This window comes from Theropithecus gelada, chromosome 11 (assembly GCF_003255815.1).
Source record: "Theropithecus gelada isolate Dixy chromosome 11, Tgel_1.0, whole genome shotgun sequence".
Classification (NCBI taxonomy): Eukaryota; Metazoa; Chordata; class Mammalia; order Primates; family Cercopithecidae; genus Theropithecus; species Theropithecus gelada.
Window position 1 is genome coordinate 27880763 of NC_037679.1, and position 23127 is coordinate 27903889.

A 23127-nucleotide genomic window follows, 5' to 3' on the forward strand; every position below is an offset into this window, starting at 1 on the left:
GGACTTAAGGTGTTTTGTAAGGGGAGATATACAAATGATCAAGCTATTTTATCTGAAGGATTTTTAAACACCAAACAAATTTTATAGAGGTACAGGCTAACAATTCTGCTCATGACAGGGACTCGGGCTATCTGGTCACCCTGGCCCAGCCTCACCAAAAAGTTAATTAATTTAAAACATGCTTAAAATGAATTAGACATTTCACCTGGAAAACAAAGAGCTCTGCCTAAATCTAAAAAGAAAGAACTTAATTATGCAAACTACACAGCATTACTGAGGACATTTTGCTATCACCTGGGATAGTGGTAGAAAAAGGAGCTTGGGAAGTGGCATTTAGAAAGACAAGCTTTAATGTTGTGTTTTGGTTTAATGACAAGTTGGGAACCTCTACTGCATGTTGACTATACATTCCAGATTTTCCAGAACGGCCATAATTTCAGATATTGTGTGCCACTGTCTGTGAAAACCATTAAAATACCCCCTAAGTAAAACATTTAGACATGCAAACTACATCTCATAAACTGTCTTTTATACCTGGAAGGTGTTGAAAATTTTATCCTTTATCTCCTTATTTTTAGGTTGACAAATATGGCCACTATTATCCAGGGAATGTTTTTTCTTTTCAACCTATATTTCTGGAAAACCATAAACTATAAACCAATGCCACAAATGTAAAATTCTATATGTGATGTGAATTTTTCAAAAGTGAAACTGCCTTTGCAAAAATTATCACAGTGAGAAAATTATGGCAGTGAAAGAGATCTGATGAAATCAACTCCATCTTGCGTCTAACCTTCAAGCTGTCCTTGTTCATTCCTGGGCATAGGCTAAACTAACATAGTTCATAGTTTAACATTGAAACAAAGATGATAATAGCCTTTTCCTGAATATAGGACTAACAAATTAGCCACAAGATTAGAAATTATGGCTTAGGAGTTATGCAGCCAGAGGCCGCAAGATTCCAAACCTCCCCAGTTGCTCAGGGGGATAACATCGCTATTGTAAAACCTAAGATACTTTTTAGACCCTGCACTGGATGGATCTGCTGGCACCACCCACATCGATAAACTGGCTCATCTGGTCTTGTGGCCCCCAGCCAGGAACTGACTCAGCACAAGAGAACAGCTTTGATGCCCTATGATTTCGTCTCCGACCTGACCAATCACCAATCCCCACTGTCTCTCCCCCTACCCACCAAATTATCCTGAAAATCCCAGTCTCTGAATTTTTGGGGAGACTGATTTAAGTAATAATAAAACTCCGGTCTCCTGTTCAGTTGGCTTTGCATGAATTAAACTCTTTCTCTATCGCAGTTCCCCTGTCTTAATACATCTGCTCTATCTGGGCAACAGGCAAAATGAATCTGTTGGGCAGTTACAAAAGCCTATATCAAGTCTATCACAGTAAAAATAATTCATTGATCTTTAAGAAATGAAAGCTTAAAAAAAATTCCTATCCCCCACCTCCCCAAAAAAGCAGAATTGCAATTTAGTTAAATTATTTAACAAACATATTCAACAGTTACTTCTACAGTACAGGGTTTAAGACCACTGGCCCTGAAGTCAAGGAAACCTGGGTTTGAACTCAGGCTCCGACCTAAAATACTTTGCTTAATGTTACTAGAGTTGGCTTAAAACTCTAGGCACTCGATTCTTTTTTTTTTTAAGACAGGGTCTCGCTTTGTCACCCAGGCTGAAGTACACTGGTGTGATCATGGCCCACTGCAGCCTCAACCTCTCAGCCTCAAGCAATCCTTCCACCTCAGCCTCCTGAGTAGCTGGGACCACGGGTATGCACCACCACGCCTGGCTAATTAAAAAAAATTTTTTTTTTTTTAGAGACAAGGCCTTACTATGTTTCCCAGGCTAGTCCTGAACTCCTGGCCTCAACAACCTCCCCAGCTTGACCTCCCAAAGTGATGGGATTATAAGTATGAACCACCATGCCTGGCCTGGGCACACAATTCTTTAAGCACACAGTCATGCCTTGCTTCAATATTTCCATTAGGCAGAAATTAGAGATGTCTTACCAACCTAGAGATTACCCAAGAGAAGTATTTTTTTCTGCAAAATTTGAAAAACATGCATAGAAGACAAGCACAAAACAAAGAGTAGGGAGGGCTGGGGAAGATTTTCCCAGGCGTCTCTTCTGCATCCACACTCAGGCTGAGGATGTTAGATGCTCCTGGTTTCAGGGCATGGTCCCAGTTTTCAGCATAGCTCTGATTTTAAAGTATTGGTTATAGTTTACTACGCAGCAAGCCAGGAGCAGAATGAGGGGATGGGGGAAGGTGAGGAGACAAGAATCCCATTCCCAGGCAATCTGAGTATCTGTAGCATAAGGGAATGGTAGAGAACCCCATTCAGCCTGCACTGGCATCAACCCTTCCAGTTTAAAAAAAAAAAAGATTCAACTATAGGTATGTCAAGTGAAGTCAATTAGGTGGTTGTGTAAATTAAATCTAGAATTGAGGCTTCAATCCAACATGCCAATATGTGTGCAAATAATGTGTGTGCCTGGATGAACCAGAAAAACACCTACTAGTCTTTATTAAAATGAGAAACAACCGCAGAAATGTTTCTGCCATGCTGCTCTGAAAAATGAATAAACATTGGTGACAAAGGCTCACCATGAGCGCTTTGTCTGTTAGCTCCCCAGCAATCAAGGAGAAAGAAGTGAAGAGTAGGGGAAAGAAAGGGACAGGTAGGTGACTGGAAGATACTTTTTCCAGTGTTGCCCTCCGAGAGTTTGCTACTTTTTTACAGAACCAACAAGCCCAAATCCTCTCACCAAATGGTGCTGGAACAACTTAGTATCCATCCAAGTGAAATTAATTTGAGATAGATCATAGATCTATACTTAATAACTAAAACCATAAAGCAGAACATTTTAAAAACAGAGAAGAGAGAGTAAAGGAGTGGATCCACAGCCGGGCAAGGCCTGGTGCTCAGGCTCTGGGTTCCCATAGCTGGTGACCAAGCACAAACCTGGGCCCCCTTCATGGTACATGGGACTAATAAACATGCCTTCTGCAGAGGTGATCAAAAGAAACGAGGCCTAAAAAGCACTTATTGTCATCTGTGCTGAAGAAATGTTAGCTATTGTTATTATTTTCTTATAAAGCACTGTTTGAGGAGGCAACTTGCCAGCCTGATTAATGTGGCAGAGTGAGCCTGTGCCATAGAAAGCATGTGAGACAATGGAAGGTCACTGAAGACAAGAAAAATATCTACAGTAGGAGCCATGATCCTAGTAGAACAAGGACCTTTGCAAGAATAACAGAATACGTGAAATTCATGCAAAATGAGGAGTGGGTTTAACTTTACTTATTTTGTAACAATACTTGGCTGAAAAGGGGCCATTTTAAGTTGATTTTGCAACCCAGAGTTTGCTTTTGGCATTCCTGAGTGTAGCCAGGTGAATTAGCCTGAACCCTCAGCATTAATCAAATGAACCTATCTTCACAATTCCTAAGATGTGTATTAGCCAAAAAGATTTTGCCTAAATTCAACAAACCTTTAGATTTAACTTCCACTTTGAAGTAAAGACAGGGACTAGAGGTACAACTGCAATGATACTATAAAGAAGCAAACCAAAAATCCAGAATATGTGACATTCTATAGGGCAGACAACTGATTAGGCTCTTTATCAAGCCTGGTATCATAATAAAAATATATTGGATTAAATGAGATCCAAGAGATCCAATATATCCACTAAATGTGATGCATGGGCCAGGACTGGATCCTGATTTGGGTAATTTTAGAGACATTTGAGGACAATTGGAGAAACTAGAAAGTAGGGGATAAGATAAAGACAGAATAAAGATTTATTGGTACAAAAAGGTAGCTAGTATTTACCTAAAAATGTTGCAAATAGCATAGTCTCTTTTGGTAAAAGTGCATGCACACACAAATATCTGGAAAAATAAATAAGAAATTAGGAGCACTAATTTTGGGAAGGTCAGTATATAATGTTTTGTTTATACTTTTTCTAACATGAACATATGTTGATCTTGTAATTTTTTTTTTTTTTTTTTTTTGAGACAGTCTCACTCTGTTGCCCAGGTTGGAGTGCAGTGGTGCGATCTCGGCTCACTGCAACCTCTGCCTCCTGGATTCAAGCGATTGTCCTGCCTCAGCCTCCCGGGTAGCTGGGATTACAGGTGCACGCCACCATGCCCAGCGAATTTTTGTATTTTTAGTAGAGATGGGGTTTCATCATGTTGGCCAGGCTGGTCTTGAACTCCTAAACTCAGGTGATCCACCCACCTCAGCCTCCCCAAATGCTGGGATTACAGGCGTGAGCCCCCATGCTTGGCCTGCTTTTTTTTTTTTTTTTTTTTTAACATTTAGTTTCAGGAGTACATGTGCAGATTGGTTCTACAGGTAAATTGTGTGCTGTGGGGATTTGGTGTATGGATTATTTCATCACCCAGGTAATCAGCTTAGTATCTAATAGGTAGGTATTTGATCCTCACCCTCCTCCCAACCTCCATCCTCAATTCGGTGCTAATATCTATTGTTCCCTTCTTTGTGCCCATGTGTATTCAATGTTTAGTTCTCACTCATAAGTGAGAACATGCAGTGTTTGATTTTCTGTTCCTGCGTTGGTTTGCTTAGGATAAGGTCAAAGGTGCATGATCTCGTTCTTTTTTTACGGCTGCATAGTATGACATGATGTATATATACCACATTTCCTTTATCCAGTCTACCACTGATGGGCATTTAGACTAACCCTATGTCTTTGTTATTGTGAATAGTGCTCCAGTGAACATATGGGTGCATATGTCTTTATAGCAGAACAATTTATATTCCTTTGGGTAGATATTGGGATTGCTGGGTTGAATCGTACTTCTGTTTCAAGTTCTTTGAGAAATCACCACACTGCTTTTCACAGTGGTTGAACTAATTTACATTCCTACCAGCAGCGTATAAGTGATCCCTTTTCTCTGTAGCCTCATCAGCATCTGTTATTTTTTGACTTTTTATTAATAGCCATTCTGACTGGTATGAGATGGTATCTCATTGTGGTTTTTGATTTGCATTTCTCTGATGATTAGGGTTGTTAGACACTTTTTCCATATGCTTTTTGGCCACCAATTTCTAATTTAAAAAAAGACCCAATTCCAAAACAAGGCATAAATAAGTAAAATAAAAATACATGGGGGAAAATGGCAGGTGTAATCAGCAGAGCTGAGTCTCCCTGATGCAGCTGATGCTCCCTGTCATCCAGCCATGGTACTAAGTGTGGAAACACACACACACACACACACACACAGTGGGGGTGGTGGTCTCATTTAAAAAATAGTGTGGCCAATTCTGTCCACCCTGACACTCAGTGTGTATGTGTTCCCTGCAGGGATTCTCCACCTAAGGTCCATAAACTCCTAGATAATCCACAGGCCCTGAAGTCAGAGGTCAAATTTATAAGAGAATAGCAAGGAGTACATCCAAAAAAGGTTAAGAACCACTGCCCTAAAATGTTAGCTCTGTTGCTTCTTTTTTTTTTTTTTTTTTTGAGACGGAGTCTCGCGCTGTGTCACCCAGGCTGGAGTGCAGTGGCGCGATCTCGGCTCACTGCAAGCTCCGCCTCCCAGGTTCAGGCCATTCTCCTGCCTCAGCCTCCGAGTAGCTGGGACTACAGGCGCCCGCCACCACGCCCGGCTAGTTTTTTGTATTTTTAGTAGAGACGGGGTTTCACCATGTTAGCCAGGATGGTCTCGATCTCCTGACCTCGTGATCCGCCCGCCTCGGCCTCCCAAAGTGCTGGGATTACAGGCTTGAGCCACCGCGCCCGGCGCTCTGTTGCTTCTTAAAAATGCTTTCAATTTCAAAAGATCTATGGGAGGAAAAAGGGGGTCATTAGATCCTGTATTCAGAAGGACTTCTCTGCTCCAATGTTAAGCCATCACTTTCTTCAACTCCTAGCGGCATGGGGAGGGCAGAATAGATAAGGTCTCAAATTCAGAATAATAAATTTCTTACTAGCCCCATAGAGCCCTCAGACATTGCCATGAGCTGGGACACATAAGGGGGTAACAGTGCTTCAGATTCCCACCCCAAAATACACTGGGACTTTTCCTCGCTGCCTAGTCTCAGCCCTCGGCATTTCTCAAAGAATCAGAGTGCACTCGTGAGCCCTGATTTGAACAATACACCAACTACCCAGACAGCAAGATGCCAGAAATTTAGAAGAGTGCATGGAAAGAATAAGCAAATTTGGAGGTAGGTGAGGGAAAGGACTCTTGCTTATCTTTGGGAGTTTCAGTTCTGACGACTAATTTCTGAGTAGATGGCTGGAACCTCTGAAATGCCAGCAATAAATAAACTACTAAATACAAATGCATTCTGAGCTGGGTGTGGTGGCTTACACCTGTAATCCCAGAACTTTGGGAGGCTGAAGTGGGCCTCCCAAAGGCCCCTGACGTCAGGGCCTCCCTGACGTCAGGGGTTTGAGACTAGCTTGACCAAAATGGTGAAACCCCATCTCTGCTAAAAAAAAAAAAATACAAAAAAAAATTATCTCGGCATAGTGGTGCATGCCTGTAGTCCCAAATACTCAGGAGGAGGAGGCAGGAGAACTGCTTGAACTTTGTAGGCAGAGGTTGCAGTGAGCCGAGATCATGCCAATGCACTCCAGCCTGGGAGACAAGAGCAAAACTCCGTCTCAGAAAAAAAAAAAAAAAAAAAAAAAAAGAAAAGAAAAAAGCATTCTGAGGGACCTTGATCAATAGACTAGATAGCAAAAGGGAAAGGCAGTCTGAGTTGCTGTCTGTAATGAACAGTTGTTTTATTAAAACCAACTTTGGTCAGACTCCTTGCAACGTAGTCTTTTTTAAAGAAACCACCCGTTATGCTCAAAAAGTCACAGATGGACTAAACTTGCACCCATCCCAAAAGTGAGTTCAAAGATTTACTCCTTTGTTAGGGGCAGGTGCTTGCATCTTAGCTGCAGCTGCAAGAAGTATCCTCTCTCAGCAGGACAGGTTGGGCAGCATGCCTGGCAAGGGCAGGCAGAGTGTACCATGAAAGGTGGATCCGGTTCCTATAGAGTTTGGGGAGGCCTAAGTCAGAACAGGAAGCTCAGCACTGATTAGAGCATGCCACCCGCACTATTGCAAATCCAGAAGTGTTTTAACAAGTTAGCAGATAGTACTTATTGGAATATGCATGTAAATGACAAAGTCCCTAAAGTTACAAGTTGTGTTTTACAGTGTAATACCCATATTCCTGCGCAAAGTTTCCTTAATGTGATGGCTGGGAACTCTTTGATTGCTCAGTTTTATAGAGTCCTGGTAAACAGAAAATATTTCGGTTGTCATGGTCTCAAAATATGCTGAGGAAGCAAGGTGAGAAATAGACGTGAACATCTTCAACTGCCTGGCAAGAATGGCTGCGTAGGTAACAGTGGTAAATGATATTTTGAAGAACCTAAAAATTAATTAAAAGTAGAGTTTACCCCTGCTAAGTTGGAAAAGAGGCAAGATATTATTAAGGAATTTAAAAGTGTGGTTTTGTGTGTGTGTGTGTGTTTTGTTTGTTTGTTTGTTTGAGATGGAGTCTCACTCTGTCGCCGCCTAGGCTGGAGAGCAGAGACACGATCTTGGCTCACTGCAGCCTCCACCTTCCTGGGTTCAAGCAATTCTCCTGCCTCATCCTCCCGACTAGCTGAGATTACAGGTACGCGCCACCACACCTGGCTAATTTTTCGTATTTTTAGTAGAGACAAGGTTCCACCATGTTGGCCAGGCTGTCTTTAACTACTGACCTCAAGTGATCTGCCTGCCGTGGCCTCCCAAAGTGCTGGGATTATAGGCATGAGCCACTGCACCCAGCCAAGTGTTTGTTGAATGGTGAGTAGGGGAGAATCCCAAGTGTGATTGTCTAAACTGGAGCACTGAACACCCTGAATATTAGATTTGAGAGAGAGTAACAAAAGCATTTGAAAAGCCAGATCTGGTTGTGGGTTCGGATATAATACAGCTCCTTTGCTGGGTCACCTTCACGCTGACCAGGAGGTTGGAAAACTCAACCCAGAAAGGAGATTGCAGGGATTGGCTGGCAGAAGTTCAGGGCTGGGGAACTGTTGTTCTTTCGGCCCCAAACACAAAACAAGCTCCAGCTACTCTGACAGGGCGCTGGGTACACAACCATTTGGCTGTGGTGGTTGTTGGACCCTGATTCCTTAACTTCCCACAGGCCTCACAGGAAGACCTCTCCAGGCCTTGCTTCTTTGCTACAATGCATGCTGGAGACTTCCCAAGCTTCCTCTGTAGCATTTACACAGAGCTCAAGAGACCCTAGGGGAAGCTTCTCTGGTGACATTTCAGAAATTCGAGCCACATACGTACCTCATCTCCATGCATATTTGCCACGTATTTGAACTCCGGAATCCCAATTCTGTGTTCCTTTGGAAACCGCCCCACAACAAGAACCCACAGGTTTCTACCTTTACAGGAAAAGAAGAAAAGATGGAAAAGTAAGTTGTCTCTTAAAATGACAAATGAACTCTGGGAGAATGAGACTAGGAAACAGGATGCTGCTTCCCCCACATGATCGTTTGAATGTTTCATGGTGACTTAAGTTTGTATGACTAATATCTCCGTGCTTAAAACACTTTTCGTTTACTGCCAGAATTTATGGAAACCCTTTCAATTCAGCACAAATATTTCACTTATTATTTTAGAACGTGATTTTTAAAAGCTGAAGACTTATTAGGGGATGTAGATGTTATTCTTCTAAAATGTGTACATACTTTGCTCTGAGATCCTGGAGTCTCTGAGATCCTGGAGCTTCCTAGGATCTTGTTAATTTACAAAATTATACAAAGTTAAATCCTAGTTGATGGTTGACTGGGAGGGTGTCATAACTCACAGCACAAGGAAAGAGAAAAAACAACAATAAAAGTAACTCAGGGCTGGGCGCGGTGGCTCACACCCAAAATCCCAGCACTTTGGGAGGCCAAGGCGGGCGGATCATGAGGTCAGGAGATCAAGACCATTCTGGCTAACACAGTGAAACCCCGTCTCTACTAAATAGACAAAAAATTAGCTGGGCGTGGTGGCGGGCGCCTGTAGTCCCGGTTACTCGGGAGGCTGAGGCAGGAGAATGGCGTGAACCCGGGACGTGGAGCTTGCAGTGAGCCAATATTGCGCCACTGCACTTCAGCCTGGGCGACAGAGCAAGACTCAGTCTCAAAAAAAAAAAAAAAGTGACTCAGAAGGGAGATTGTTTTTAAAGTAGGAGATCCTGAATTCTGCATTTGAATGCTGATGTGACACAGCCCCTTGGGAGCATCCTTGATATGTGTGAGTACTGTCAGGTGAACTGGGAACCACAACCCAAAGAAAGCATCTAAGTCTTAGCTCTATTTGATTTGGGCAAGAAAGGGCAGAGACGAAAGCTCACTGAGGATTTGCTTTGTGCAGATATTATGTGTGCTGCTCGAGGCTCAGGTAATCTCAAGTAATCCCTTGTCATGACCCACTGAGACGGATTATTAACCAAACTTTACAAATGAAAAAACTGATCTTCAAAAATATTAAGTAAAGGGCTTATGATCACACTGCCAATCAGAGGCTGTGATTTGAGTCCCTGAGCCAAGAACTGAACTCTAGTCTATTTGACTTCAATTCTAGTGCTCCTCCCACTAACAAAAACTGCTTGTCTCTTAATAAGCCACATGCTCTATGCCCAACGAATTTCTGACCTATCGGAGAATAGCAACACACAAGCATACACCAGAGTGTGACATATCATAGATGTGTGTGTAGTGTACTGTTGTGGGCATAGAATAAAAAAGCAAATGGGTAATTTTTTCCAAGGAGGGGGCTGATGAAAAGCTTTACGGATGTAGGGTTTTACAGATGATGCCTCTACACAAGGTTCTGAAGAGTGATTCTGAGTTTGCCACGCGGACAAGCACACTACTACATCTGGTGGGTCCCCATCAGAAGCATTTGATCAACCAATTTCATTAACCTTCCATTCCCCAACCCTGTCAATTCTTTGTTGTCTGCAGCTTTACTTCTACAAAGTTACCTTTTTCATATGAAACAAGGAACTTTTCATGAGTAAGCTGTTACACCTGGCTTTTAAAGTTTGTTTCTGAGGAATTCTTTTGTGTTAACTAATTGTACAGAATATGATCTAGTTCACTTACAAGCAAGGAAAAAATTAAGTATCATCTCAATATAATATTTATCAATAGTTATTGATAACTATGCATCTGCAAGCTGGCCTATTACATAAAAGATAATGGAAGATGGCATAAACCTGACTTGATATGGATCTCCAATATTATTTTGTTTAAGGAAGGAGGGAAATCACACTGATAAAAATCTAAATGAAGAAGCACTTTGATGAGTAATTCAATCTCAATTTTAGCACGAGTGGCCCCTAAGTGAACTGCAAGATGAGAATCTTACCTTGAACAACCTCAATGACACAGTCTGAGAATGAAAACCAACCAACTGACCTGAAGAACACTATCCTTTGGAATGACAGGCCTCTTGAAGGGTTTTAACTGCCCTCTCCAACTTACTGGCTATCTCTGGTCTAGACCAGAGCAAATGCACAAAGGACAAACTATTTACTTTTCACAACATGACTGTTAGGGTAAGAAGTAATCTAAACAAAGTTTTGTTTTTGTTTTAAATTAAGGTTAGAAAGACTACCTTTACTCCCAAAAGTTCCGGCTAAAACAGGTGTTCTAAAGAGTTCTGAAGTACTCAGCCTCTCTCTCTCCACCACTAAGTAAATGAAGTTTATCTATATTCAGGAACTCACGCAGGGTTTAACACAAATCCTGGGGCTGTGACATAAGTGCACAACTAAGTTTGCCTGGAGGATCAGGAAAAGTTTTATAATTTAGAAGTGTTCGTTAAGATCTCTAAGACAAGAAAGCAGACAAGTACTACAAAATACTATAGGAGTTCAGGAGAAAGTAGAAGGAGAAGCTTGGAAAATTAAGTATAGCTTCAACAGGCAGAAATAGGTGAGGTGCCTTCCCACATCAGAGGCACTGGGGATCTTTGTAAAACTGCCAACTCCTGAGCCCCAGCCTCAATCAAACTCTTGGGGTAAAGTGTGAAACTGGCATTTAGCAAGCTCCTTTGGTGACTGGAAGGCTCATTAAAGTTTGAAAGTTGCTGAGACTGAGGTAGGAAAACGTCCAGACAGACTTGAGAGGTAGTTGATATTTAGGTACAATCATTTCATTTTACATATAATCATTAACATGTTTATATGTTAAGAAATATACTTCTAATCCACCTTTTTAAATGGCTGACTAATATTTTATTATATGAATGCACTACCATTTAGTCAATTATTGTTAGGTGTCCAATGATAAGTAATTTTATGTAAACTATAGCACGTTCACTAAAATTACGTACACAATTTATAACATTAAAATATTTTATAATGTGGAAAAAGAACGCAAAATTATATAATCACAACCATGTTAAACAGACTTTCTATTAAAAACCTATAGCTTCGTAGCATATAAAGCCTTAAATAATGGATGAGGCCAGGTGTGGTGACTCATGCCTGTAATCCCAGTGCTTTGGGAGGCTGAGGTGGGAGGATCACTTGAGGCCAGGAGTTTGAGACCAGCCTGGGCAACATAGTGTGATGCCATCTCTACAAAAACTTTAAAAATTAGCTGGGTGTGGTGGCATATGTCTGTAATCCTAGCTACGCACTGTAACATTCCCCCCCTGGGCCTGAAAGCTTAAGAAGATGAATAACTCCTCCCTTCTCAAGCCCAGTTCCAAGGCGCAAGGTCACTTGCATCAGCATCGTGCCTCAGCAAGACACCATAAGCAGGAAGACAGCCAGCAGGAAGACACCTACCCTGGCCGGAAGACACCTACCCTGGCCGGAAGACATGTACCCCTGAAGATCGGGAAACAGGCCATCCGGGTACAACATGGCAGTTACGTCAGACTAGGATACTTCCTGTTTACAGGAGACTATAAAACCTTTGCCCTGTCCTCACTTGGAGCTGACGCCATTTTAGGCCTCAGCCGCGTGCACCTAGGCGCTCATTAAAACAGCATGTTGCTCCACACTACCTCCTGTTGTCTGTTGGCGCGCCCTCGGGGTTCCAACCAATACAACAACCTTAGGCTCAGGAAGCTGAGGTGCAAGGATCCCTTGATCCCAGGAGTTGGAGGTTACAGTGAATCATGATTGTACCACTGCACTGCAGCCTGGGACACAGCGAGACCTGTCTCTTAAAAAATTAATAATAATAACGAATGCATCCCAACAGGATTGAAAATGGTACACTGTCAGGGATAAGAGACTAAATGATAGGATGATAAAGCCAAGTAATTATTTTCACCTTTCTATCTTTCCAGTTTTTTAAATTAAAAAAAAAAACCAAACCCTATCATTCAAAAGTGCAGATACTATGTCCCAGGCACTCTACTAAGCACTTTATGTTATTTGATCTTCACAATACCTGTGAGGTGTGTGATAGCCACAATGTATAGTTGAGGAACCTTAAGTGGCAGAACCAGGGTTCAAATCCAAGTCTGTCTGATTGCAAAATCTGTGTTCTTCTGAGGATCTAAGCCTGCCTCAATGTCCCTGAAAGTACTAAACAGGCCAAAGTCAACCCCACTCTGGGGAAAAAGTTCCCAGCAGTTCTTTCAGCATCGTGTTGCTGTGGTTTGCACCTGGGGCAAGACTGGGCTTTCTTCCTGGCTATGACTGATTACAGAACAAGACACCTGAATCCAAGGCTACCTTACTGGGACATTCCACCTTGGGTGTTAATGTCACAATTCCATCAGACTATCTCTGTGTGGAGAGTCTCAATGGGACATGCCTAGGGAGAAGCAGAGACCTTGGGTGGCCCAGTCACTGGGACAAAGCCACAGTGATGTGAAGCACATTCCAGTTGTTCGTGAGGCTTGTTGTGTGTTTGGTCTGATACATAAAGTTCTGGTACACAGAATAATAGATCAGCTGGTTTCCCAGGCTTGCATGTTTCTCTGTGTATCCTTACAAGTCACCTTTGACCTAAGCCCAAGCTTGAGAGAGTTTCCTCAATGAACTGAGTTTCAGTTTCTTCCTTGTAAGTGGGAATAACAGCCCTATTGGCAAGGCTGCTGTAACGCTGCACTGTAGTGTGAGTTCCTTTTATCTTCCCTAATAATGATCCAAAGATCTGACATCAATTTCACGTATGCACATTCCCACTATACCCCACACACAAGAAGTTTATCACATACAGCACGCAAAACCCACATTAAATAATGAGCGAATCCCCAGAAGAGTTGAAAATCACATATTATTTAGTCAGTTTAAACACTCAGTCCCCAAAGTTCACACGCCCTCTGTATTTGAAGGAGAGGAAGAGGTACCTGGCTAAGTGGTTTATTACAAACAAAACAAATGGAGGTTAACAAACAAAACAGAGACAAAAGGCATGGGTGAGGTTTCCAGACTAGCTATGCTTGCATTTTATTATTCACAGCTCAAAGCATTTTATGTATATTCACGCATTTAACCCTAACAGCCACAAATGGTAGATATAGGGTTATCCTTTCATACACAATTCAACAGTCCTTGGGAACTTCATAAGGCAGAGGTTCTCAAAGTGTGGTCACGGGACCAATAGTATGAGTATCACCTGGGAACTGGTTAGAACCGCACATCCTTGCATTCCACCCTAGACGTGCTGAAATAGAAACTCTGGGGTTGGGGAGCAGTAATCTCTGTGTGTGTGTGTGTGTGTGTGTGTGTGTGTGTGTGTGTGTGTGTTTTGAGGCAGAGTCTCGCTTTGTTGCTTTGTCCCCCCAGGCTGGAGTGCAGTAGAGCAATCACGGCCCACTGCAGCTGCCACTTCCTGGGTTCAAACAACTCTCATGCCTCAGTCTCCAGAGTAGCTGGGACTACAGATGTGCGTCACCATGGCCAACTAATTTTTGTATTTTTAATAGAGATGGGGTTTCACCATGTTGGCCAGGCTGGTCTCGAACTCCTGACCTCAAGTGATCTGCCCACCTCGGCCTCCCAAAGTGTTGGCATTACAGGTGTGAGCCACTTCATGCGGCTGGAAATCTGTGTTTTAATAAGCTCTCCAGGTGATTCCCAGTCGCCTGAAAGCTTAAGAACCACTGTAACAAAGGACAAGACTGGGTAGTCTATCCATGGAGTCCCTGCTGTGTTCTTAACCACTATGCTGTACTGCTAATCACCTCAGAGATGGAAAATGGAAAACATCAAAGAAAAAAAAAATCAAAGAAAAACAAAAGAAATGTAAGTGTGTGAAGCAAGCTTGCTGTGTACTGGCTTCTGCTGTTGAGGTTATTGTCTGTCTCCCCTCTGAGAAGAACTGGAAATGGAAGGAGGGAGTCGAGAGGCACGATGAGGATGGTTTGAGAATTGATGGCTATTGTTTGCTGCCTCGGTTTTGTTTGATTAGCTGATACATCCCAAATTGCTCTCCACTTAAGGACTACAGGTGAGCCTTAGTCACTTTGCTCCAGAGCTGTGGAATCTGGAGTAGCTGCACTTCTGGGATCAGGCTGTTAGGTGTTCTCCCTCCACTCAGTTTGAATGCTAGTCAGCAAATAGGCTAAGAAAGTAGGGTAGGTAGGCCAGGCGTGGTGGCTCACACCTGTAATCCCAGCACCTTGGGAGGCCGAGGCGGGCAGATCACTTGAGGTTGAGAGTTCGAGACCAGTCTGATAACATGGTGAAAGCCCGTCTACTAAAAATACAAAATTAGGCCGGGCGCGGTGGCTCAAGCCTGTAATCCCAGCACTTTGGGAGGCCGAGACGGGCGGATCACGAGGTCAGGAGATCGAGACCATCCTGGACGACACAGTGAAACCCCGTCTCTACTAAAAAAATACAGAAAAAACTAGCCGGGCGAGGTGGCGGGCGCCTGTAGTCCCAGCTACTCGGGAGGCTGAGGCAGGAGAATGGCGTGAACCCGGGAGGCGGAGCTTGCAGTGAGCTGAGATCCGGCCACTGCACTCCAGCCTGGGCGACAGAGCGAGACTCCGTCTCAAAAAAAAAAAAAAAAAAAAAAAAAATACAAAATTAGCTGGGCGTGGTGGTACATGCCTGTAATCTCAGCTACTCGGTAGGCTGAGGCTGGAGAATCCCTTGAACCCAGGAGGCAGAGGTTGCACCGTTGCACTTCAGCTTGGGCAACAAGAGCAAAACTCTGTCTCAAAACAAACAAAAAAAACAAAAAGAAAGTAGGGTAGGCATGTTCTCACGCATAAGTGGGAGTTGAACAATGAGAACACATGGACACAGGGAGGGGAACATCACACACTGGGGCCTGTTGGAGGGTTGGGGGGCATGGGGAGGGAGAGCATTAGGACAAATACCTAATGCATGCAGGGCTTAAAACCTAGATGATGGGTTGATAAGGTGCAGCAAACTCCCATGGCACATGTATACCTATGTCACAAACCTGCTTGTTCTGCACATGTATCCCATAACTTAAAGTAAAATTTAAAAAAAAAATTGACCAAAAAAAAAAAAAAAAGAAAGAAAGAAAAAAGGAAGTAGGGTGGCTAGAGTGGCAAGGGAAGGAAAGACATGGACAAAATCCATCGGCACCATACACACCCCGTCTCTGGGACATGCACCTTTTTTCATGGCAAACCACCCTGCACACACTGGGGTTTCTGCAGAGTTTCCAGTTTAGGCCAGTCCACATGAACACCCAGTCTGTTTCTGAACTTGCAAAGCTGAGAGCCTGTCAGATGCCATGCCCTCTAGCCCGCCCCAGGTCAGCCACAGGATCCCAGTAAAGCTTAACTGTCATATTCTGCATAGCGGGCTGGGAATTCCTGACTTTGTTTATGGACAGGGGAATCTGTCAAGGAAGGGTCTCAGGGAGTCAGGTGATCCAGGGGTCTTGTGCTGCTGTGATCAGGGTAAGTGCTCTATTCTGCTCTGAAGTAATGAAGGGGCTGGGCTGTTTCTTCTGCCTAGGTCAATTCTAAAATCTACTTAGAACCATGAGTTTTGCAGTTCAGTTTAATATGGGAGTGAGAGGAACACAGGAGGCTTCCCTGTTCAGGCATCCCAAAATGGAACGAGAAATAGGCAGGCATTTGACTCCGACTTCTGCTGCACTGGAATTTCCCATTGCACAGATTCTGGTGTGGGGTCTAAAATGAGGCCACCTGCTGTGTGAGTATAACCCTGGGCCTTGTGGAGGTTGTGGGACTCAGCAGTCCCCAGGGATTCTGCATGGATCTGGGAACTATGTCCCCTGCACTTTTCTCTCTGGCCCACCTCTTTGGGCCCAGCATTCCTGGCTCTTCTAACTGATCGCCTGGACAAGGAAGCTTTACTCAGTGGAGTATGCTAACCCTGCGATGGCACTCTGAGGGTAGGGTGTGGAGCACTGGTTGTTACCAGGGACTACCTCATGCTTACCAGTGTTCGCAGCTGTCTTTTGATCCACCCCACCCCTTGGCTGCACCACCACCACCACTGCCACCATATACACCCTAGTCACTCTCTAATCCTGTGTCATCTTTCTTCACAACTTTTTCATTCTTTGAGATTGTATATTTGTTTATCTATATAGTGTCTGTCTCAACCGAAATGTAACCCACAAGGGCATTGCCTGTTGTGTTCACCATTTTGTTTAGGTTGCTGGTTTTGTTCACTGCTAACCTAACAGTGACTGACACATAGTAGGTTTCAATTAGCATCTATTGTAACATTTCAAAAATTATTGGTGTATCTCCAGGACTGCTTTTTATTGATAAATATTGGCACATAACATCCTGATCCAGATTCTTCCCCTAGGTATTCAGGGTCCTCGATCACCTGCCCTCCACCTGAATTTCCCACTACCTGCCACCACAAATGTGCCTGCAGAAGTACCCAAGGCACCCTAGTACCCAAGGCACAGCCCCACCTTCTTTATGTTGTTTTAGCCTAAAATGACTTCAGTGGATTTTCTGCCTTTTAAAATCCTCTGAGTCCCACAGAATCCTGGTTCTAAGAAGTTTCCCCAGACTGCTGTGACTCACCTGGGTTTTTCTCTCTCCAGAATATTTCTATAAAGTGGCATCCCAAGAATTGTCACTGTGAAGCATTCTGCCTTGAAGTTAGTTTTCTAAGGGTGTCACAGCCGGGCATGGCGGCTCATGCCTGTAATCCCAGCACTTTGGAAGGCCAAGGAGGACCAATCACTTGAGGTCAGGAGTTTGAGACCAGCCTGGCTAACACGGTGAAACTTTGTCTCTACTAAAAATACAAAAATTAGCTGGGCATGGTGGTGTGCGTAACCCAGCTACTTGGGAGGCTGAGGCATGAGAATTGCTTGAACCTGGGATGTGGAGGTTGCAGTGAGCCAAGATCATGCCGCTACACTCCAGCCTGGGTGACAGAGCGAGACTCAGTCTCAAAAAAAAAAAAAAAAGGTTTCATGTGGCTAAGTCTTGATTTCATAACAATATTATCATATTTTCCTTTTGCTCCCCTACTGTGTCTACCAGGTAAATCATGGCCATTCCCCAAGGCCCAGGTCACCTTCTTAGTAAAGACCTTGGTGGTGGGCTGTACTATTGGTGGCCCAACATCTGGTGCCCTGATGAACTCAGGCATATCATGTGACCTGCTCTGTCCAGTGAAATGTGGACAGAAGTGATATGTACCACTTCTGGGCAGAGCTGTAAGGGCCGATGCCTGATTTGCCATTTCCTTTCCCTCTGACACAAGACAGGCAATGATTGGATAGAGGGTGCTCTGTCAGCTTTGGTCCTGGAGGGAAGGTGACAGGGAGCAGAGTCACAACTGTTCAATAACGGACATATGAGTGAGATCTACATCTTTATTTTTCTGTTATAAGCCATAGCAATTTGTGGGTCTTCTATTTCTGCAGTATAGTCCAGCCCTTTTCATATGACACTGCTTCCATAACCAACCCAAACCAAAATGACTTTCCCTCTAGTGAATGTTCATTATACTTACTGCTGATACCTGTGCTTTTTCAGACAGGGGTTCCAGAACCATAAAATTTTGTGGAAGTGACCCAGAAGTAAAGAAAGCTTAGAAAATATGTTTTAGGCCAGACAAGGTGGCTCACACCTGTAATCCCAGCACTTTGGGAGGCCGAGGCAGGTGGATCATTTGAGGTCAGGAGTTCTCTGCAAAAAGTACAAAAATTAGCTGCATGTGGTGGTGTGCAGTCAAGACACTCATTTATATTTCTGACATCACTTTCACACTTTGACAAAATGAAGTCCAAATGAAAGCATGTTGTTGAGTAAACTTTCCTTTGTTTGGGTGATTGATCAAATATGAACTGGATCCCATGGCTCTAACTGCTTTTCCTTCAATGACTCCCCATGGCATTGAGATGGCACCTGATCCCCTCAGCATGCACACCAGACCTCTTGGGATCTGTCTTCTTCCTGCCTTGGGTTTCCCACCCCAATCCCATATACCAGGCCCTAGCCATTCTTCATTATGTGTAGTTCCCAAAGGAGGTACCTCCCTGCCTTGACACCTTTAATACCTGCTCTTTCTTCTGCACGGATTGTCCTTAGCCCACCCCATCAAAGCGGCCAACCTCCCCTTGCCTTTTCAAGGCTCAGCTAAAAGCCTCCTGATCCTTTTGCTCAGCCCCATCCCCTACCACCCTAAGTTAGATGCTTCCTTTGAACTTTCATAGATAGTACCCCTGCAACCCCTCTCCTATCACTTATTGAAACCAAAGGTTTTCCTGCAAGCAAAGGATTGTGTATCTCTGTGTTTGCAAAATCCTAATGTAGTGTCTGGCGTATACTTAGCCAATGATTGATAAATGTTTGCTGAGTGAATGGATGATTGGATAAATTAACAAACAAACCTGAGGAAGTTCACTTGGAGTCCGAGTCACCCCTGGTCCAGAGATTAGAGGAAACTGTTTTCCAGTATTGATGGAAAAGTCCGTGGCTAGTCTATCAGGTGCCATCTTGGGTGGGCTCTGGAAAGAACCCAATTTTCTAGATCAAATCAAGAGTCGATGGACCTTCCTGGAATACTTCCATACAAGAAAGTGCCAAGATCCAAACCAAATGTCTGGCTTCAAGTTAGATTCTTCCAACATTATGGGAAGATACAGTTTCACTTGCTTACACGTTCATCTCCATGGCATTAAAGTTTTGATATTATACCCAAGAAATGTAGATGTTAAGTTCCATTTCATTTCTTCCCAAATAGGTGAATGGGGAGGTTTGGGAATTTCAGTTCCTAAATTAGGGATAGTTGCTTTTTTAATTGGAAAAAAAAAAAAGGAGGAAAAATCTGAAGCTGCATTGAGTTGCAATACATTTTCTTTCTTTTTCTTCAAGACAGTCAAGACTCCCAGAGAAACAGAACAGCCTGTCTCATTAATCACTAACCATCAACAAAAACAGGAAGACTGTAGGAAATTCCTCTGCCGTTCTCCTCTTGCAACTCCACCTTCTCTATTCCTCCCACTCCATTCCCAGGTCAGAGGCTCATAAACCTGTCCCGCTTCCTCTAAACATTTTAATTTTTAACCTATAAATTATAAGACATTTTTAAGAATGGAGTTTTAAAAACTGGACATAATTATCATGCCCCAATCATTAAAATTTTCTATGTTCCCCTCTAGGGTTCCCCCCCCCTCCCCCCCCCGCCCCGCCTTCATATAGATACAGGAAACTTGTTTTTAAATCCCCAAAGTGAAAACCTCTAGGGGCCTCATACTATAAAAAGCTGAGAACTTCCCTTTTTGGTCCCTTGGGGAAGAGGTCAAACATAATCAGATCATCTTTTTGGAGGGCAATTCAGCTATAATAAGAGCGAGATCAAGCATTATGTTAAAGTACAAATGAATACTTAAAGAGATTTCTTGGCCAAGGTGGGCAGATCACAAGGTCAGAAGTTCGAGACCAGCCTGGCCAATATGGTGAAACACCATTTCTACTAAAGATACAAAAAATTAGCCAGGCATGGTGATGTGTGCCTGTAATCCCAGCTACTCAGGAGGCTGGGGCAGGAGAATCGCTTGAATCTGGGAGGCGGACATTGCAGTGAGTGGAGACTGCGCCATTGTACTCCAGCCTGGGCGACAGGGCAAGACTCCATTTCAAAAAAAAAAAAAAAAAAAAGGCACAATAATTACAACTAGCACTATACATTTATTGTCCATTTGAAGTTTCTCTTTTTACAGTATGTCAGGGACATTCTGCTTCAGTGTTGAGGTTTTGTTTCTTCCTGCCCTATTGGTCTCATTCTGTCAGCCAGGCAGGAATGCAGTGGTGCAATCATGGCTCACTATAGCCTCGACCTCCCAGGGCTCAAGTCAATCTCCCACCTTAGCCTCCTGAGTAGCTGGGACTACAAGCATGAGCCACTACGCCTGGCTAATTTTTGTATTTTTTTTTTGTAGAGACGGGGTTTTGCCATGTTGTCTAGGCTGGTCTTGAAATCCTGAGCTCAAGCGATCCACTCACTTCAGCCTCCCAATGTGTTAGGATTACGGGCAAGAGCCACTGTGCCTGGCCTGGTGTTCTTATTTGTTATGAGTGCCTGCAGGTGTCACAGAGCTGTAATTTAAGAAGAGGTTAATTCAGATCCCTTTTGACCCCAGAAAAGACAGTTTGTTGGAGGTCTGCACAGCCCTATTGTCTATTTATTGCTACCATAATAACTCATCCTTTAGTGGCAAGGAATAATGGCAATTAATTTACTAGTTTCCCATAAGCTATTCTGGAGAAGAAAGGCTTTTCTTGCATTCATCCTACTTTCTGAGTTTTACCCTAAAAAGCTCTCATTCTAAAGTGAAGCAAGTGAGAATCCACAGTGAAGGATGCTCCGCTCCCAATAGCAGGAGAGGCTTTGAAGTTACCAAAATTAGTTTCCCTAACCGGGACATTTGGTGAATTAACAAAGGTGGACTACTTCTCACTAGTACCACTGTTTTATCTCAAAAATAGATCAGTAGTTTACTAAAGACATCAAAACAGGTATTTGAGCAGCACATCATCTGCCTGAACACAGCATGTGAGATGAGATGATATGTAGTATCCTCTTCAGAGCATCTGACATAGTGATGAAACGTGCAGGTTCCACAGTCAAAGTGTCAGGGCTAAAACCCAGCTCTGTCACTTACTAGCCATGTGGTATTGGGCAAATTGCTTAATCCCTCTAAATGAGTCAGTTTCCTTATCCATATTGTGGGATTAACAGTACTTACCCTCATGGGGTTGTTGCGCTGTCTCATTTAATTCTAACAAGCTTTAAAAATAGTGCCAGAAACACTGTAAGCATGTGTTTGTTTGAGGGCCTCAGGTGTACAAATTGACTGATGACAAACTACTGGCCCTAGCAGAGGACGTAGTATCAGACCAATTAAAGACAAATTTTGAATATAAACAGAGTACATAACATAGGGATAGACTGCCAACTTGTTATGCCGAGAGACGGCAGAAATCTATGCACCAGCAGATCTGCACATCAGGTCAAACAGACCCACACTCACTGAAGTTAAAAAGAAAACTGAAGTGTGGATTCAGAAAGTGGAAGGGGCTATTTTGAGAGAACATGTCCTTCAGAATGTATTAGCACGACAACTGTCACAAACATTCACACCACCAAGCATTAGGTAAATTACCTTCTCAACTCCAAGGACAATCTCATTCAGAATTCCCAGGCCCTAATAGCAGAGAACAGTGCTGAACTGGGAAGCCGCATGTTGCCATGAGGGCAGGGCAGGAAGCCAAGTCACCTCTGTTAACTGTGTTGAATCATTAACCATAAACACATCTTCCACAACATTTTCTTACATGGCCTGTTTCCAAAATTATTGAGGACATCACATAGATTTTGACTATCTCAATGTTAATGAGACTGGAAAGCATGATAAGAATTTCCAGTCTGGTTCTGTCATGGAGAGACTCCAACTCATCACTGTAAGAGGGCAAGCCAAGAGCTTGTTGTAGACAAGGAAATGGTTCATTAGGAATCAACCAATGACATAAAATTGGTTCAATATGAATAGGTCAATGCCAACAAAAGGCAGGGGAACTGTCCTAGATACATGTCATCACGCATTTGTCCAAACCCCTAGAATGTATAACACCAAGAGTGGATCATAGTCCTAATGTAAACTATGTATGTACTTTGGGTGGTAACAATGCTTCAGTGTAGGTTTATTGGTTGTAACAAATGTACCACTCTGGTGGGGGATATTGATCATGGAGAAGCTATGCACGTGTGGGGATAGGGACAAGGGGTATGTGGGAAATCTCTGTACCTTCCTCTCAATTTTTGCTTTAGATAATTTTTTATTTTGGGTACTGGTTCTTGGGTTTTTCAAAGTAAATATTTATATTTGTATTGACTTTGCCACAGTAGGTACAGCAAATTTGCCCTAAAACTGCTCTAGGAAAATAAAGTCTTTAAAAAAAAGCTGGTGAGGAGGGAGAAACGTTTGAAAAAGGTAAAGGTAAGAAACTATGCTCCCAAGCACTGGCTCCTGCAGCTTGTAAGGGTGGGATTTAGGAGCCAGAGAGGTCAGGGTTGTTCACCTGAAAGGTGAAGCCACCTGGAGGGAGAATGGAAGTCCCAAGGTGAGGAATCCATAGGCTGCTTCCCCCTGATGAAAACACAGAGCTATACTAACCATATTAGAAAGGGGTTAAGAAATTAGTATGTAGACTCTCCAAAACCTGGTCAAACACACTAGCTTTATTAAATCTCTCTATTTGGAAAAAAATTATTTGAAAATTTTTATTACAACTAGCAAAGCTATAAAAACAGTTCAAAATCATACGATTTATGGGATCATTGAGACTTCTGGTGACTCAGTCATTCATCTAGCAAAGGCCAAGTGATTAACATAAGAATAAGGAGTCAGTACGGTTTGAGTGTTGGGCAAGTTTAATCATAACCTCCATGTCTTCCTCAGGACGGACTTTGGATGGAGTAAAGGGGAAGGGATATAAATGTTTGGACTTATTCAGTCTCAGTTAGATCACCACTCCCCTTCAGTCTCTGGGTAGAACAGAGCAAGTAGCAGGAATATTACAGGAGAAGAAGAGGAGAGAGGAGAGAGAAGGGGAGAGGAGAGGGGATGGCACAGGGGCCGAGAAGGAGAGTATCAGAAAGAGGTACC

General features: G+C 43.2%; 1 protein-coding gene across 2 annotated transcripts in view; it reads right to left on the reverse strand.

The window, feature by feature from the left end:
- Positions 1–23127, reverse strand: part of CPM (carboxypeptidase M) — a 110814-nt gene that overhangs the window by 24761 nt on the left and 62926 nt on the right. For both annotated transcript variants that reach the window (XM_025401486.1, XM_025401487.1), the window contains exon 3: positions 8351–8448. In XM_025401486.1, the coding sequence (XP_025257271.1) occupies positions 8351–8448 (98 nt within the window). The remainder of the gene's footprint in view (positions 1–8350; positions 8449–23127) is intronic.